General features: G+C 39.0%; 2 protein-coding genes and 1 long non-coding RNA gene across 10 annotated transcripts in view; 2 read left to right on the top strand and 1 right to left on the bottom strand.

The window, feature by feature from the left end:
• LOC109065058 (zinc finger protein Eos-like) overlaps positions 1–18,251 on the bottom strand; it is a 21,478-nt gene extending 3,227 nt beyond the window's left edge. Inside the window, exons 1-8 of one of the 8 annotated variants that reach the window (XM_042751142.1) lie at positions 18,069–18,251; positions 16,133–16,187; positions 15,757–15,861; positions 15,291–15,596; positions 14,997–15,164; positions 14,010–14,162; positions 11,273–11,404; positions 7,959–10,983 (exon numbers count right to left, since the gene is read on the bottom strand). In XM_042751142.1, the coding sequence (XP_042607076.1) occupies positions 10,187–10,983; positions 11,273–11,404; positions 14,010–14,162; positions 14,997–15,164; positions 15,291–15,596; positions 15,757–15,861; positions 16,133–16,187; positions 18,069–18,251 (1,899 nt within the window). In that variant the 3' untranslated portion in view covers positions 7,959–10,186. The other 7 variants (XM_042751137.1, XM_042751145.1, XM_042751144.1 and 4 more) reach the window with 7 other exon arrangements.
• On the top strand, positions 4,997–6,235 carry LOC109065061 (40S ribosomal protein S26-like). The gene is made up of 4 exons (XM_042751152.1): positions 4,997–5,092; positions 5,597–5,774; positions 5,880–6,010; positions 6,147–6,235. The coding sequence occupies exons 1-4, from the start codon at positions 5,090–5,092 to the stop codon at positions 6,180–6,182; spliced, it is 348 nt and encodes a 115-aa protein (XP_042607086.1). The 5' UTR covers positions 4,997–5,089; the 3' UTR covers positions 6,183–6,235.
• Positions 17,927–19,351, top strand: LOC122141994. The gene is made up of 3 exons (XR_006158266.1): positions 17,927–18,050; positions 18,128–18,268; positions 19,323–19,351. It is a non-coding gene; the product is annotated as an uncharacterized LOC122141994 (long non-coding RNA).
• The last annotated feature ends 27 nt before the right edge of the window (positions 19,352–19,378 follow it).

A 19,378-nucleotide genomic window follows, 5' to 3' on the forward strand; every position in this document is an offset into this window, starting at 1 on the left:
AGTATCATAAACCAATCTTCGATCTTACAGGAAGTTTCTGTATAGATGCATATTCATTACAAGGCAAAATTGTGCAAGAATGCAGAGCATTAATTAAAACAGGAAAGATATAGTTAGAATAAGAAGAGAAGGATAGAAAAGAGGGATAAAGAAGCAAAGTCAGACTGCATTCCCAGGCACTGGTGGGTTAAGGGAGGCGGAGGTTGGAGGGCTACTGTCATTGTGGGAGTGCTGAAGAGTCACTGATAATTAGCTCAATTAGTGACAAAGGCAGTGTAATAAATACCGACTTAGTGTCTGGGTCCCTGCTGTCCACTCTCTACACGGCCTGTGATGCAGCCAGGGACTGACGGACAATTCATTAAACCGACAAAATACCCCACCGTCCAGGCGTGACGCTGCGAGTTAGCCCCCTACAGGCCAGGCCCATTGTTCTAATTGTCTGGGTTGGAGTCGCTTTCTGGCCATCTCCTCCTCGCCCCCTCCTTCGTCCTCTTCTTTCAAAAAACCCAAGGAGTTAATGCCCCTACCTAAATCTGTAAGTAGGTGATCAGCAGGTTTGGGGAAAGAAAAAATGGAAAGAGTTACTCTGGAGGGAGGGGTACGGTGGGATTAGGGTCCGAGGGTTGCCCGGGAGTGTGAAGACCGGCCCAGATCGGAATGTCGTAGAGATGAGTCCAGAAGCTCGGATGCGGGACAAAGCGAGAGTTAATTAGGAAAGATTGAAGGAGTTGGCGACAATGGGCCGCCACCCGAGTCGAGATGAAATTGCTTCCGCGGATTATTGGGGAGCGAGTGTGTGGGTTGCGGAGATGTGTGCGCCGGGAGGGGTTCGAGCAGCCTTGGATTGATGGCTGCCCCTCTGGTTAGGGAATAGGGGACAGGGGAGGCTGACCGGCTGTTCCCACAGTCTGTTCTGCAGAAGCCACCTTTGACACACGGGCCTGCCAGGCGGCAAGCAGGGAGGGAGGCTGGGAAAGGGAGGAATCTCAAAACACAAGAGCTCTTAAAAGCATAAATTCATTTTGCTTTCCATGCCAATAAGGATCATGATGCACGTATGCAAACGACAGAGTTAAAAAAGCGCAAATTCAGAGTCACAGATTACAATAGATGTAAAACCACAAGCTCAAAACTCATTAACGCTGTACATCTCTATTTAGTAATGTGGTCGAGAGATTTTATGAATTGCCGTTTCCCTTTATTGGAGCGCTCTGCTCTTTTTCCAAAACGGAGCAATAAAGTTTTAATTCAATAAGTGCCCTTGAGGGTCTCTGAAGAGCTTCGAGAAATTTAACCTTCCAGTCGTGGTTTGAAACTAATAGAATAATGGCTCAAAATTAAATCACTTGATAAAAATCCAAAACAAAACCTCACTGGGTTGGACCGAGTGAGAGTTTGGCCAAGCAATGTTGTTGCAGAGCGACTACTTTCCATCCAAGGAAAGAAAAGAGTCTCTTTAAACTCATGGGAACTGTACAGCAAACAGGTACAGGATATCTGGACCACAAAAAACTGACAAGCAGCTTTCCCAAAAATTGTGGAAGATAGAATAATGGCAAAAAAATAAAATCCAAAACAAAACTTGGGTTGGACCGAGTAAGAGTTTGGCAAAGCAATTTTGTCGTAGAGCGACTGCTATCAATTTGAAGAAAGAAAAGAGTCAATTTAAACTCAGCTTAAAACAGGTACATGATATATGGACCACAAAAAATCATGACAAGCAGCTTTTACCAAATATTACAGAAAGCTGTTCCCTCTTCTAGCTCGGGGCCTATGGAAAGGGTTGAGATGCAGGCTGCCGGGCAAAATGGACCAAAGAAAGTATATGGAATGTGAGCAAAGTTCGGGTCACTGTGCTGAATAGAGCACAGTGGAGCAGTGGTCACATGCAGGGCTGATGTAGTGTGGGCGCATGGGTTCAACAGAATGTGTGGATTCTGCACAAACCCAAAGAGGGAGGAAAAAACTCTGGTACCTCAAGACAAGAATCCCAACATTCTTTAGTGTCAGCCCTGATGAGAATGGTTTCGGCAGCGCAGCATGCCTGGGATTATGCGTGTCTGCGAGTGTGTGTGATAATTGCGAGGTGTGCAAGTTCGGTTGTGTGTGGATTTCGGAGTGCCTGGGCATGGCAGCTGGGAAGCAGGCAGAATCCAGGAGATTTGAACCCTACATGCTGCCTGACCCTCTCAGCAGATGGTGGCTCCAGAGAAACTGCCATCTCACATCACAAAGGCTCTAGTCTTGTAACATCTCCATCATTCGCTCCTACCCTGCCTTGCAACTGCTCCCTGAGAAGAAGCAGTGTTAAAGATGACAGGGCATTAGTTGGCATCATTGTTTAGAAATCATAATGCAAGTGGATGTACGATCACTGATCTACTAAATGAGTTGATTTGATTCATATGAGCAATACTTTAATTTAAAGGGTCGTTTACTCACCCTCATGTCATTCCAAACCTGTATGATGTACTTTCTTTTGAACACAAGATATTTTGGAAAATGTTTCAACTGTTTTTGCCCATGAAAATCTGTAAGGTCCAAAATGACACTTGAGCCCGTTGAATTTCATAGTATGGACATTTTCCAAAATATCTACAAAGAGCACATTTTCAGCAAGTTTTCACTTTTGGGGGAACTTTTTCCTTTATATAACCTGTTTCTGAATGCAGTGGCAATAGCAAATCATGTTTGATGGCTGTGATGTAACTCGATCTTTCCATATGTCCATCCATATCTCCTGATTCAAAAGGAAATAATTAATATATGAAAAAATGCACTTTTTTTAATGGAGCAACATACATAATACTGTTTTTAATAGAACAGAGGGTATGACTAACATGAATAATTGTGTAGAGAGAAACTTTTACATTATTTAGTGAATAAGTAGACAATATGCCCTGAATAAGAGCCGTGCACTCTTAAACCAACTTCTTTCCTGAGGATGTTTCTGTGGAATGAGGGTGGGTATTATAAACCATTAGACTGATGTCTGTGGCTTATACTGAGCAATGTGTGCAGTGCAGTTTAGAATGGAGCCTGGATGATGTACAAGTCTGGGGGAGAAAGTCTGTGTGAAATAATATCTGTATTCCTATGCAAGTGTGTACATCGGCATGTGTGGGCGAATGGGCCTGATGCAGTAATGATTTAGGTGGCAATATCAACCCCCCTAACTAATGGACCATGACCTCTTGATTTAGTCCATTGAGCCGACAGGCGGTTCTCAGTAGGCCTGATTTTCAGCCAGGCTAAATCACTTTCTGCAACCACATGATGAAAGAGATAAAGTTTAAATAATCGTGCCATATTTTTTGATTGTTGTAAAAAGTGAATCATTACTGTTGTTTCAGAAACAAATGTTTTAAAGAATGCAAAAGAAAATATGAGTGCTTTTTTGTCCGTAAAATAAAAGTTAATGGGGTCCAGTGTTGTTTGCAGTGTTGCTACTTACCATAAATACTGTAGTGGTAAGTAGTAATATTTTAGTTTATCTGCAGTGCTTCATACACTTTTCTCCAGAATTGGGAAGAAAAAAAATATATCAATGGTACAATTGTCTAAATGCAATCGACTGGGGGAAAAAAGTTATTAAAGACAAAGAAAAATGCATTGGGTTTTTTGGTTTTAATTATTGGCTATGTTTTTACAGCAACAGTGGGCAAGTGTTCAGCTCTGACACACGAACGGAGGAATGTTTATTTGCTGCAGTTTAGGGGCATAGTGGTTACAGGAACACTGACACATTCCTCTGTCACCATCTCTCCGTTTTTCTCTCTGTCTCATGATATCTTAAAAAACTATTCAGCTTCTGCACACACACACACTGACTGAAGCTTTCTCTTCTCAGATTCAATTTACTGGCGCTAATATTACAATCACAGCAATCTTTCCCTCAGGCTCCAACACTAAAATGGATATCTTAAATGCTGTACTATTACAAGGTCAAAGCAAAACACAATGTGAGTGGGAGTGAATTTGATTGCATGCACCTTTGCGTCAGTGGGCCTACAGTAGGTTTCATCCTTTCAGTTCCCATCAGCGACACTGTAAAGAAGACATCTTTCTTGGCAACAGCTCCCTAACTGCAGTGACACAGGGGACAGTCAACTACAGGAGCTACACATCCACTCTTCAAGACTGCACATGCTTGCTGAGAGCTGCTTGCATAAGAACACCTCCCTCTTTTGCCCCCACCCTTCACCAACACTCCACTCCACAACCCAACTCTATAATCACTTCCAGAAGCAAACCAGAGGACATTTCAGAAATGTCATCAGCCAACCGTCAATCATTGTCTATAATCTCAGAAATCCATCTCTGCGAAATGACAAATCACACATACAGAGGTGTGGTTTGATCTTGAGTGTCAGTGGTATTTAGACAGCAAACTGTTCACAAAAAATAAATAAATAAATAAATAAAAATAAAAACCTTTCCAATAAGCACTGAGAAGAACCCATCCCCATTCCCCACCTATATTCAGAATATGGTCAAACAATATGGGTGTTTTAATGATTCTTAAATTTCTACATTTAATATGTCCAAATCTTGGCAACTACTCTTGGCAAAGCTTGACTTGGCAAGTGGTTGATCCTTATTTAACTTCTCAACTTTGACAAAAGCATCTGGGTAAGATTGGTTCTCTGTGCTACAACCATACAGTCTATGGCTATAACAAAGCCTTTACTGACATCTAGTGGAAATCGTAATAAGCCACAAATTTATGCACACAAACTTTGAATTGTTTGGACTTACCGAGATGCTAATGAATAAACTTCAAGGTACTTTAGAAGGGTTATTTTGAAACTATATATCTCTAAATGGCACCAATTTACGTTATAGACTGTCTGTCGTTAGTATGTATACAGAAATATTACTCTCTCTCTCTCTCTATATCTATCTATCTATCTATCTATCTATCTATCAAAATTACGCAATTTATTTTAAATAATAAAATAATGTTCTATAACTTAAAAACCTTTGGGGCTTTTATCATGTCACCAGGAGACTTCCGGCTGCTGTGCGCACTATATAAGTGACGTAAGCGCTTTTCCGGTCCTCTCTCATGCCTCTCTGAATCAAGATGGTGAGTTTGCCAATCGTTCAGACAGAGGCCAGTCTTTCAATGTGCGATTATGACGACGAGTTAGTGCAGGTTTTCCATCGAATCTACATTTCGGAGTAATGTCTTTCCTTGTACAGCTAAACACTACTCCGTTTTGTTCATATTAAGTCAATAAAGCGATCCTTCGAAGTGTAACGCGTGTACAGTGAAGCGCGTAACATAAGCTTTTATGTTACGCTTCAGTATTCGGTAACGACTAATAATCTGATTCTTTGTTTTATAAGCTCGGATAAATGATTGATATTTTCAGTCTCTGTAGGCTATTCATATACCTATGTACGTACTTTATACTAGAGATGTATTATAACAATAAAGTACATTAACAAATACAGTAGAGTAAACGACACAGAAACTTAGGTTACAATTTTAACTTTAAAAAATCATAATTCTAACATCTTTTGTGAGATCATGTCCACAGTGTTGTCATTCGTAAACCAGTGCTGACCATATTTCTTAATCTCCTAGACTAAGAAGAGGAGGAATAACGGTCGTGCCAAGAAGGGACGTGGACATGTCCAGCCCATCCGCTGCACAAACTGTGCCAGGTGTGTCCCCAAGGACAAAGCCATCAAGAAGTTTGTCATCAGAAATATTGTGGAGGCTGCGGCTGTAAGGGACATCTCTGAAGCCAGTGTGTTTGACTGTGAGTAAATACGCTTGCTTTAGAAAGTATAGGCTTCTTGGGGAGGAGGAACAATCAGGGGTTTGCTGAAACATTTACTGAAGTCGTTCCTTTGTCTTTCTACAGCCTACGTTTTGCCCAAACTGTATGTGAAGCTGCACTATTGTGTCAGCTGTGCCATCCACAGCAAAGTGGTGAGGAACCGCTCTCGTGAGGCCAGGAAGGACCGGACCCCTCCTCCACGCTTTAGGCCCACTGTAAGTCATGCATCCACATCCACTCTGAATAAGAACATAGACATGCATGTTGTGCTTGATAGCTGTCAGAATTAAATTATGAAACAATTTTGTCTATAAATATAATACAGAGTTTACTGATGTTGTTTCCTTTCAGGGTGGTCCCCCAAGAGCCCCTCCAAAACCAATGTGATTGGAGATATTTGCATGCATTTTTATGCAAGGAAATAAAGCAGACTAAAATTATAAGCGTGTTCTTTTGTCTGTGTTCACTCAAAAATGAAAAATGTTACTTTTCTTTGTGTATTTGAAGTTTGGTTGTATTCTGAGAAAGATTACAAAGGTAAAGTAAAACAGCTTAATGTTATAGTCATATGGGCTAGATTTTTTTGTATTATAGATTTAGTGTTATAGTGTTATTGTATTTACTGCAATGCATTTTAAAAAGGAAATTGTCAAATATTTTGGTAACATTTTACAATCTACAATTTGTTATGATTTGTTAATGATGAGTAGTGCTGCTGCATTTTTTTTATTGGTTGTTTTTTCATTTTTTAATAATTTTTTTATCAAAAGTTCTATCAATTAACATTATTTAATGCGGTGTGAACAAAGTAAAAATTAATAAAGACTATAAAATATATTGCTCATTGTTAGTTCATGTAAGAGAAGTATTACCAATATATATGTATTTATATTTTTTTTTTTTACAAATAAAACCTAGTCTTTAATTTAATTCAAATTATATAGTTGTTATACTAGTAGTAAATAATAATTAAGCACTAATAGCATTCTCATGAACCTATACTAAAATGATTAAAAACATCTTGTTTACTGAAATAAAATATAACTATTAGATGAGAAAACAAACTGAAATTAAAATGGAAATAAAAGATAAAACTAGTAAAACTAAACAAACAACACCTAATAAAGACTTAGTCAAAATTACAAATAAAAATACAAAATAAATACTATAATAGTATATTAATAATACTAAAATATCTGCACTTAAACAAGTCGGCTCGACTGAGAAAATAAGCTTTAAGTAATTTATAATACATGCTATAATTCTAAAATTATTATTATTTAAGAAAAGAATTATAAATGTAGACTACATGGAATATTTGTACTTTACAAAATTAACTATTTAAGTGCACTACTAAAATAAAAAAAATGGTGGTTAAAGATGTTGAGCAGTCACTTTAAATGTCCACTTCCCTTGAACATACTGAACAACATAAATCAACAAAGACAATTTGATCTAGACTAGACATTAATTAGGCAAACTAGAGAACAAGTGTTTAGAGTTGTAAGCGGACAGAAGTTACAACAAATATTACTTTATTGGACATGAAAAATTACTTCAACTTAAAGTTGGGTTACACTCCTTAAAAACAAGATCAAATAAACAATACCTCTTAAAACCAACACACCTTTTATAGAACATGAGGCAGTTTTTTATATTTTAACAAATTTGAGGTAAAGAGTTTTTCTTTGTCATATACATTTTTTTTTCTCACAAAATATTTAAAAACATTGAACCCAGGGATAAAGCCCAAGAATGACAGAGAGTTTGATCCTGGCCTCCCCAAAAATGCTAGGGCTCTCTCTCAGTTGCTGCTCATTATGGTTGCTTCACAGTTCGTTTAAAAATATTGAGCTCATCACACCTTGGGGATAAGAAATATGAAATGGTGCAGAAAAGAGCTGGGTTTGGTTTAGAGGAAACAGGGTAAATTGCAGCTAGTATTTCACAAGCAGAACAGTTGCAGAACCCCAGCAAACAAACGAGTACACATGCAACCTCTCCCATTCACACATTCGGTAGAATTCATTACATAATTTCTTTTTGACCATTAAGTGCATTAAGTGTCATATATGGTTTTTGCCATAATTTCAAGTAAATAAATTGATTTCTGCAGAAAAAAGAAAATGAGAGTTTACGAAGGGTGCAAAGTCGTTAACTAACCTTTGTAAATACTGGATTTGGTCTCACTTCTTCGATCCATTCATATTCTACTCGTAGGCTTGCACTGGAGTGAATTCAAGCACACACATTAAGAGGCCTACAAACATTGTAAAAATAACCGAAAGATGGAGGGTCATTGGATTATACGTAAGCAGGTTTTGGAAACAGCTGACCACCTCCAAGGTCAAGTGATACACACATGCCACAACATCCAAGTACCCTTAACCACAGCCCACGTCACATAGAGGTGAGAAATGTACAAGAATCTTCAAAATTCATTCATTGGTGCTTTCGTTTCATCTCAGTTTGTGCAAGTGAGATCCACTGAGAAAACAGGCCACGATATATCTTTGCAGGATGGTACTTGAGTGACTCTATGACAATATTTCAGTCCTTTCCTTCAAAATCGAGCAGCAGTTCGTACTCAGTGGGGACCGAGAGTACCGTATGCATGAACTCATATAGGACATGACCACACAGGACAAGCGTACAGGATACAAGTCCAATATCAAGGGCAGAAGTCACACAAACATCCAAGCACCAAATTTCACAACACAAGGAGAAAATGTTCAGTTCTGAATCCTTAAATGACCGCCACCCCTTTTGTTATTAGGAAAATAGCCTTTATAGAATTGTTTTTAAAAACACCACACTGTTCATCTGGTCTTTATAACCAACGTGTTCTTGTATCAAATTGTATCTTGTTTTCTCTAAATAGCATTTTTATCAGAAATCAGTGCAATAGAGCAATTTCAGAAAACAAAAGAATATGCTTCAAAGCTCAGTTACCAGTCATTACTGTGCCTGCTCCCCTAAAGCCTTTGAATAAAATTCCCCCGACAAACCCCCCCCCCCCCCACCCTGTGCAGCCGCACCTGTCCTATAACCCTCCCAACAGCCCCAGCAAAACACTCACATTTAAGCAGAATTAGAAAAAGTGCAATCCTCCTTTTGAGGTAACAACCCTTCCCCTTCACTCGTCCTCAAAGTCACGGAATGCAACATGGGTCTGCGTTTGGTCTGCACCAGAACATTAAGGCTCCTTTCCCCCCTCCGCATGTTTTACAGCATCTAAAAAAAACATAATGTGGCCCACTGTGTTCGCAGCATGGCAGAGGATGGATGGCGGGGACTTTGTACTACAAAAAAAAATAGATTTGATAAGGAAAATTTATCGTCACTTAAGTGAGGTCAAGATAAAGTTTGAAATGACAATCAAGATCTGAGGCACGAGATAACCAACTGTTTTTTGTTATATTCAGGACAGAGGTTGTAGACTCAAAAACTAAGGCAAATGTTTCAAGTTCATTTCCTTTCTCAAATAAAACATCAAAATACATTTTAGAAAGAAATAAAATTACCCAAGCCTTTGCCTAACCCCAATCCTACTTGACCCAAAAGTGCCGTATCATCTCAATTCTGAAGTTACCCGAATTCATGCTGCACTGTACCTACTGAATCGTCCAGCAATAAAAACCATGTGCAATTCGACAACTAGCTTGTACAGGGTTCATATAAAGCAACGATTAAGGCAATATGTGTCTGTGCTCCTTATATGGCTAACATACCAATACTCCAGCCTCAGTTTTGCAATTCCCGCAGCTTGCTCTCCATTCCCTCTCTGTCAGCAGTGTCCTCCCTGAGTCGCCTAATTTCAACAGTCCCACCGAGGTATCCTAAAAGAGCACAAAGTTTGTGTGAATACTCCTAGGCATAGATTTCTCTTGTTTAACAGGCTCAGACACTTTGGAAAGCCGCTCTGGAAACAGTCTAGACTTTGGACGACTAATCAGTTCATTGTCTTTCTCTCTTCAAGACTATATGTAAACGTCACCGAAACAGATGAGTATAGACCTAATCTCACACCTTGAATTACTCTGCTCAACTGATAAAAATAAACCCCACGGAAGGAAGGCACTTCTAAAGCAAAACAGCTGCGTCTTGCGATGAATGACTTGGTGTGGGAGTGCAATCAGAGGATATGACTTGTCCCCCGTTTGAATCCTCTTGACATCCTCCAACACGGGATGCAATTGCACATCTTATGGTCGTACCTAAGCGTTTAGCCTTCGGCGGTAAAATACAGTGTCAGCTAACTATAAAAGCAAGTGCTAATGTGCCCCAATCTGGTGCAGACCGAACTAGACACCATGACTCCATCTCAAAGCAGCATACAACTCTCTGTACATCTCCCCCCAGTCTCGACTTCCGCCATCTACAAGCCCACCTCAGCCAACCTGGTGCTCCCCACGGACAATGTGTGAGGAGAACTCATAGCGGTCCTGGCTGCGGTGGCCGCAGATGTTGCACTCGAAGGGCTGGCGGAAGCCGTGGCAGCCCATGTGGATGGTGAACATGACATGGTCCAGGAAGAAAATGCGACAGTGCTCGCAGCGGAAGGAGCGCACTGACCGCCCTTCCCCGTCCACCACCTGCATGGCTTCCCTCGCTGGTGGCGAGCGCGGGCTCACCTTGTTCGGTAAACCCACAGGGACCCCTTTCTCCCTGTCTCCTTCCATGTCCGTTTCTTTGGCGTGACTAGGACTGTGCCGCTCGCGCCCGCGGTGGTTCAAGTTTCCCGGTGGCACCGAGGTGATGACGCACTGTTCCTCTGCCATGCTCTCAGTGTCTGTCGAATCTTGGTAACCGTTGCTCGGCGAGGCGGCACGGCTGCGGGTGGAGGACGCATCTTCATGACCCTCGCCGGCCTCCCTCCTGGCCAGGCCCATGGAGATGCCCCCTGCACAGTTTAGACGCTGCCCTAGAGGGGTTATGTGAGGGTAGACGGAGCTGATGACTGGGGTGAACTCTGAGAGGCAGGCGGAATGGGGAGGCATCCGCAGGGAGTGGGAAGGATCTACATCGTTGCTGCCTCCTCTCGGCCCCCGCAGGAAACGCCCTCCCATGCCTGCTAAAGCAGCAGGGTCACCCTCGTGGTGCAAAAGCAACATGTCCCCTTCTTTATCAGGATTGGGGTCGAGTTCATAAGGTGCTTCGGATATATTCAGGCGCATGTGCTTTTCACCTAGAAAGTCAAGGAGCATCTGTATCATTGATCTTCAGTAATGACTAGATTGCACTGAAGTGATATTGTTTTGCAGCCAAGCAATTACCAATACTATTTTTATAACACATTACATTTTTAAAATTGAATTAACTGCAACAAAATATACATAAATATAAATACACACACACACACACATGAAATAAATTATATAAAATATAAATACAAAAAGTAATTTGTATATTGTCTCTCTCGCTGCATATAGTTCACTAGCTCACAACTTTTCAGGTATTCAAAGAAATGGGCTTACCCAGAAATTTCTGGGGTGTAGATCTCTTCCTCTTGGTGATGCTATTGGCCAGTCGATCAATGAAGGTCATCTTCTCTGAGGAGGACTGGATCAGCGGTTCAGACATCATCTCCACGTTATGGGATTCGTCACCTGAACATAATGCCAATGTAAAAGTATGTTTATAATTAAAATATAGTGAGTGCTTGGCTTCAAACATTAGCCAAATGCATTAGCAATACCAGTGAAATTTCACACCATTTTTCATAGGACAGCCATTTTCATATGTTATTAAATATACAGTAATGTTCAAATGTTTTGGAGTCGGTTTTTGGAAGAAATCGCTCACCAGGGCTGCACTTATTTGATAAATACGGTAAAATCAGTAATATTGTGAAATTCAAAACTAGTTTCTATTTTAATAATAAAATGCAGGGTTTAAAGCAAAAAAAAACTTTTTTTCCGGGGGTTGGGGGTTGTGGGGGTGGAAACATATGCAGGGTTATTTGGTAAACAAAAAAAGAAAATGAAATGATTTTCCTTGAAACTAATTAGTAACGTATCTGCCATTGCCATTAGCCCTTGACAGGCTAAGACTACAGATTATGGTGGGATATTTGAAACAACAATAACAAGAAAGGTTGTTCACTACAATATCGTGCAAACACATACCATTTGATATCAAGTTTTGCTGGTTAGTTTTGTCCTTGACAGGGTACAAGATGACCTACAATCTAAAACATGAAATTTCTGAAATTGTTTTGTTCAAAAGAAATAATGGTATATTCAATACTAGGAAATTAATATAAAATATTGTTATCATCTTTCAAATTCTACTAAATATACTAATAAAACAAAATGGTACAAATAAAGTGCAGCACATGCAAAAAATGCAATGACTGTGGCAACTTTAACATTTGAAAGGATAGTAGGATACTATGGCAAAGTTGTCCTTTCCTTATTCAAACTGATCATATCATTTTTATGAATATATGATTGACCTGAAGAATGAAAGCTATGTCATACACGTGGAAAATTATGAGCTTTATCATGCTCATAGACACTAGGGGTGTGACGATACACTTAGCTCACAAGGTGAGACAAAATGCAGATAGTTGGTTCACTAGAATGAGACAATGATTTAATACTTTAAGAAATTCAAATGAAAAAATATTTGTCTTTTAATCACATAAAAGTAAAACAATGCAGTTGTATTTTGAAATGTTTTAACTAATCTAGTGCTTAACTAATGATTATTTTGCTAATCAAGTAATCTGATTATTTTGACAAGCGAGTAATCTGATATTTTTTAGTAATACAAATAAAACTAAGTGGAAAAACAGGCTTTAATGTGACTATATTTATATATAAAGTAACAATGAGGCAATAATAATTGGCCTTAAACAAAGTATCAAAACCAAGTACATGGTTTTATTGAACAACACTGTTAAATACATAATGCAAAATACCTATATTATAACCAATACCTGCAGAGGGCGTCAACGGCCTGGTGATGTTTCATGTGATTCAACAACGTTTAAATCCATTTAACTTTAATATTTTGCCACATGCAAAGTCAGAAACTTTTATTTTGAAATCGCAATGTACAATTAATCGCATATTTAGAAATATGTTGATGTATTGATTCGCCTGTGTTGGCATAGGTTTAAATGATTTACATTACAAATCAAGTGAGTTTTCCCAGATGAACGTTAATTAAGCAACCCAAACTCACGCATATGCAGAGGAAGAGAATAGCCTCTTTCACACACAGTCTTTACTGGTATTACTCATTGGCGTGCACACATACGCAATACTCTACACGGCGCAAAACTCTGCATTTGAACAGTCAACAGCAAATACTTAAACTATTAAGAAAACATACTTACAGTAGCTGATTCAGAATAAGCGCCAGATCGTGATAGCAAAGTCGGAATTGACCCTTTTTTTATTTTTAGAAATAGCCTTTGCACAGCCAGCCTTGAAGGCTACTCTCCTGGGTTCACAAAACTGTTGTCCATTAAATGCGTTGAACAAATACGTACATCTGGGTTGTGCTGTTCTGTTGTAAATAAATCTTACCCAATGATTCCTCATTGCATCTACTTTCGGAAGGCCAAATAAAATGCTTTTGCTTTCGCACAGAAACACACAGCGTCTCCCTGACATGGCTGCATCAACACTACTGCTGAAACCACGCCTTCTTTCTTTGCGTGAACATTTGGGCGGCATTACGCAAATATTTCCACATAGTGATGTAGACATGTAGAGGCGTGTTTGAATGAGCCGTTTTAGCCCGATCAGGATCATCCTTCTCTTTTAAATAGAATTAATCCTTTTGTGGGAGACTTTGAGCTTTGTAAATCTGCAGATCTTATACATGCACAAACAGCTACATAACACACTAAAGAAAAGAAAAAATAGAAATCACATCATACGACCCCTTTAACTCGTAAATACCTCAATGCCTACAGCACAGTAATATTTTACACATAACCACCAGTTTATATTCTCTGTGTTTACAATAATACCACTCAAAAGCCTGTATTTTAATCACAAAGTGCTTTGGACCGTTCACGCGCGCAGCTACATCCCCAGCTGTGATCTTCACAGAGCATGAATGCAATAACACTGGAGAGCTTTCAAAAGCAGCCGCCTGTCAGACAGCACTTGAGTAATGAATACTACTGCTACTGCAGAAAGACTGATATCATGCATTTTAACATCAACTTGCATTTGTGAGTAAATATGGTATTACCGTGTGCAGGCTGGGTGTTGTGAGCTGGCTGGTGGTCCAGACTCTGTAGGTAGCTGTGACAGCGCTCACGATGCTCCTCCAGGGTGCTCTGCTGCTTGTAGCTGCGGCCACAGTAACTGCACTTGTAGGGCTTCCCTACTGTAGGGGAGGACACTGAAAAACCGAGGAGTCAGAATATGAATGCATTTCACACAGCTTTGCATGTGTTATGTAAACATGAACATTACTAATACAATATTGATGTTGTGGCTAATATAAGGTGTTACCTACTAAAACTATTCTTTTTATAAATTGTAATATAGAAAAATTCAACAAAGCATGCAAAATAGAAATGTTAATATAATATGATAATATTTCCAATGTAATTATTAAATACGAATAATGTAATGACTGGTACAGGATTCATCAGACCACAGAATTTCCCTTGTCACAGTTTCCCCAAAAACGAAACGACACGCTGCTCATCTATGACGATTGTAGAATAGGAAAACCTACAGATGGCATCTGTCCGTTCAGCTTCAGAGATGTGCGTCATTTCGGAGAAATGCATTATGAAGTGTTTTCTCTGAATATCTGCCTTACTTAGGTGCCTGTACTTAGCTACTACAGGTGAATGCTCTTCATCATTCAAAAACACAAGCAGGATATCCTGTTTTCATAATACTCTAAATGTCTTACTAGACCGCTGAATTTTGTTGTCTTTAACTTGATTACATAACCGATCGATGCGGTCTTATTCACACTTATTAGTCTGCTCACACAACCCTTAGTAAAGCAACAGGTTTAAAAGGAAGTTCTAAGCAGCAAAATAATCACCACTTGCATTAAAGGAGAAATAGGTTCGAATGACCTTGACTACATTAATTTCTGCTCTGTGGCAAATCAAAAGGCTTTTTCCATCCCACACACTTTTCCAGCCACAAAGTTCTCTCTCCTTCCTTCTCTTTATTGCTCGCAAATGGCCTCTCTCTAACCACAAAGGCTCACCGGAGTGGGTGCGGAGGTGTCCTGTCAGGGCGTCACGGCGGCGACAGGCGTAGTTACAAAAGGGGCATTTGAAGGGCTTCTCGCCAGAATGGAGCTTGATGTGACGCAGCAAGTTGCCCTTCTGAGTGAAGGAGGCCCCACACTGGTTACATTGGAATGGCCGCTCACCTACCGAGACCAACACTACCAGTTTTCCCACCGGCCCAAAAAGACAGCAGCACATATTTTCAAGCTAATATTTTTAAATACGTTTGATCTTTTTTTTTTGGCAAGAGTTAGTCAAGAAATGCTTACCTGTATGGCTGCGCTTGTGCACCATTAGAACATTGGGACCAATGCAGATCATCCCACATATGTCACATTTAAGTTTCCCATTGGGCAGCCGAATGGGACCAGGGGATGCGGACTCAGAGCTGGCCATCTCCCCGAAGCCGCTCCCAGCCTGCCCTTGTGTACCTCCGACCATCTCCACACCACCATCTTCTGCCAACTCGCCCTTTTCATCTTTCCATCCTTCATCCTTCTCGCCAACTCGCCTTTCCGCCAGCGGAGCACCAGCTGCCTCCTCGTCACTATACAGCTCCACCTTGATGGAGTTAGCTGGGAATGGAGAGAAAGTTGTGCATTTATTTACTTGGCAGATGCTTTTATCCAAAGTAGAAATCATCGATTATCAGCGTGGCAGTGATTTATGGCAAATGCAGAAATTGTTCTAGAAAAGTAAGATGTAAAAGTGAGTTTAGTGGACAGAAATACTGACCACTGAGTGAACGGCTGGGTGAGGACTGCTGACTGTTTGGCGTGCTCACGGTGGGTCCTCTCAGCCCTGCAAAAAACTCCCGCTCCGTTGAAGAATCTCCACTACCTGAAAACATTAACACGTACAATGGGGTTCAAAATACTTCTTTGCATTTTTATATTTAATGCAGATTTTCCACTATAAATTATATCAGCTTGATATTTGAGTGAAAAGTTTTTTTTTTTTTTTTTGTTAGAAAATATCTTTTAATTAAAAAAAGTTAAAAATAACAAAAATCACAGATTTTAATGTGAACATGGACATTTGAAACCCATTATTTTAAGATACATGCATGTCTGTTAAAAACAAAAGAATAAGTTCTGAAAAAGCACCTTACCTGACATGTACGAACGGCCATTGCAATCGTCAGCATTCATCATCACACCAGCTGCCTGTACCGAGAAATCATACAAAACAAATATGTCTTTAAAAGGCACAAAGCTTACACACCTTACAAAAAAACTTTGAACATAAAATAGCAAAACATGTTTTTAAGAAACCTAAGTGCATGCACTGGTACATTTTACAATAATACAGTGCACACAAAGAACCCTAAAATGTATTTATTTGGCTCCTCTGATTTCAAATGAAAAAATTAACTAGTTCACTTGCAGTTTGTTATTTCTTCCTTTCCTGTGTGGTTGCACGGTTCGAGTAGCTGAATAATTTATATGCACACACTGGTCAAGATCTCATTTCTAGCTCAACAGCTGAACTGAGTGTCCATTCTATAGAATTCTAGTCTTAAATGGAGAGTTTAAAATGCAAGAAACTGCCCTCCCTTTAGCCTGTGACCTATCAGAACACAGGCTGACATCTAAAGCAACACTGATACTAAGCCAAATGCAGGGGTTGTTATGATTTGGTATTACTCAGACATTTCCACATACTGTCTGTTGCTTTGGTACTGGAAACAGATGCAACCCTTTAGCAAAACAAAATACATGTTTATGTTTATAAAAATAACTATTTGGCACATCTGCTGTCAAATGAGAGGCGTATTTAAAGAAAGCCTTTAACCATTGTAAAAAGTTCTTTCTGGATGTCTATAAATCAAATATGACGCCAAAATATTTCATTTTATCTAAAATTCTGACCCTCACACACACTGTTCTTTATGACAGGAAATATAAGGGCTAATGACCTCCCCTTTAATGTAATATTTTACACTAAATAACAACATAAACCACCATGGCACTTTCCCAAACATTGCTAGTGCATGGCATAAGTGGGAATGAATAGATTCATTGAAATTTACATGCAAAATAATCAAAATAATTTTTGTCTGTCCACTCATAAGTTAACAGAGAATTTTGAAATATACATAAACTAAAATTAGAAATAAAGGCAAAATAATCAAAATAATTTTTGTCTGTCCACTCATAAGTTAACAGAGAATTTTGAAATATTGCTATAAGTGATTGAAAAAACATGAACAAATATTTTATTTTAAAATACCCCCCCCGATATCAAAGAGCAGGTGTAGACAGTTAGATGACAAACGACATATTGTTTTCTTTTTCATTCTTAAAAACCTAGAATAAACATGGACTCTTAAAGACTATTATCTTATATTATCTATATGGTGCAATACTTACAACAATCTTTTATCTGAACATATAAAGTAGCATATGAAATGAATAAACAGGCCTTCAGAAACGTAAGACCTCTTTGTGTCGTGAAGGACAGAAAACATACACAGCTGCAACAGGCAGATCTCGTGAATTCACAGTGCTGTCAATGAGTCCAATTACCGCAATAATCGAAACAGCCCCTCTCTGTCAACAACCACACCATAAACAATGCCTGGCGACGAGAACATGATTATCGTGCTCGAGCGCTCGTATGTTTAGTAACTTTTCTTGCACCATCGTGCTGCAGAGGATGACTGACAGACAGCACGCAGAATCATGTCAGTCCTGTCTGTCTAGAGCAACACTAGCTAGCAACCGCTGCTAACCAGCTAACGAGACGTGACAGCTCACAATAAGGCAAAGACATCGCTAAACTAACTCACAAACGAAAGAACTAGCGTTGCTGACAACGCAATCCAATCGGCAGCCTCCGGTCGTGTAATACAGTCGATCTTTAGACGTGACAAACTAAAGCGGAATTATGTTTCCTGAGAGCCCGCTGGCGTTGCTATGGCACCCAGCACTAGACAGATGCGTCTAGCCGTGTAAACCCTCCCAATCCGAGCATAGTTACCTGACCTAATGGCACTTTCCTTGAATAACCGCTATCGATTTTTCACGGTGAGTATTTTTTCTTACCTGACGATCGACTGTGATTGCGATATTTATACAGCAGAAGCGCCGTTTGTTTTCTCTAGCGAAGGCAGCATCTCCGGGATCTTTTACCTGAAACCCCAAACAACTTCCGGGCCCATGCCGGGATACAGGCCCGAATAAGCTATAACCGAAAACCCCATGTTTGGGAGGGATTATCGAATGCATCGATCCTCATGCTACAGGTTAGGAAATACAACGCTACGCAGAAGCTACAAACGCCACATATTATTGTATTACTATTGTTTAATTTCGATGATAGTGTCAGTAACAGTGACTTTTTGTAGAACGTATAAGTAGAACAAATGCCACGATGATATTCTAAATTCTAAAACAATCAGTAGGCTAATTGTATTATTTTTGTGCTTATTTTATTATTGTTAGTATTTCTATGGCGCTGTCAATAAAAGTACTAACATTCAAAACAGACGTGTTTACTAAGATTGATCTTAAATGTACATTTTTCATTTAAGCTTTGTGGGAATTTTGTTGAACGTATAATTTCAACAAATGACAGAGTATATTCTAAATTCTTAAACCATTAATAATCTTAATATGCATATTGTTGTTGTTATTATTTCAGTGACAAGAGACATAAAAAAAAGATTAAGATTTATCTTAAATAATAGGCTACTTCATTTAAGCAACCCTTAAGCACTTCCCTGTGTCAAACAGGTAAAATTAGTCTGTTTGTGGGAATTTCTATGAATGTATGATAAGAACAAATCACACAGTAATGACAGGCCTATTCTAAATTCTAAAACCGTTAATAATTATATTATTGTGCATATAAAAAAAATTACATCCAAAAAGCAAATGTGTTACTAAGATTTATCATAAACACAAAATTCCTTAATTAAATCAACACTTAATTATTTCCCCGTGGGAAACAGGTGGTTTTGTTGAACATACAATTAGACAAAAATGATACATTCATGATATTCTAAATTCTAAAACCATTAATAATTTCATTAGTGTACATATTCTTCGTTTTCTTTTTATTATTGTAGGTGTGACTGTTATGTAGGCCTGTACTATAGTGACATGCATATACCAGATAATACTCTGTTCTGAGTATATTTACTATTTGCTCATATAAAAATATTCAGTCATATACATTAATTTTATTTATTTATTTTAATGTGTGAATGGTAATAGCATTTAATATTTTATTTTTGAAAATTATAATATAAATTTTGTTTATTTGGCCATTTATTTTTCTTCTTTTTTTTTTTTTAGAAAAATTGCAAACAATAATTGGCCGGCCCTTGGGGTCGCTATCTCCCTCTGGAAGA

This window comes from Cyprinus carpio, chromosome B23, assembly GCF_018340385.1.
Source record: "Cyprinus carpio isolate SPL01 chromosome B23, ASM1834038v1, whole genome shotgun sequence".
Classification (NCBI taxonomy): Eukaryota; Metazoa; Chordata; class Actinopteri; order Cypriniformes; family Cyprinidae; genus Cyprinus; species Cyprinus carpio.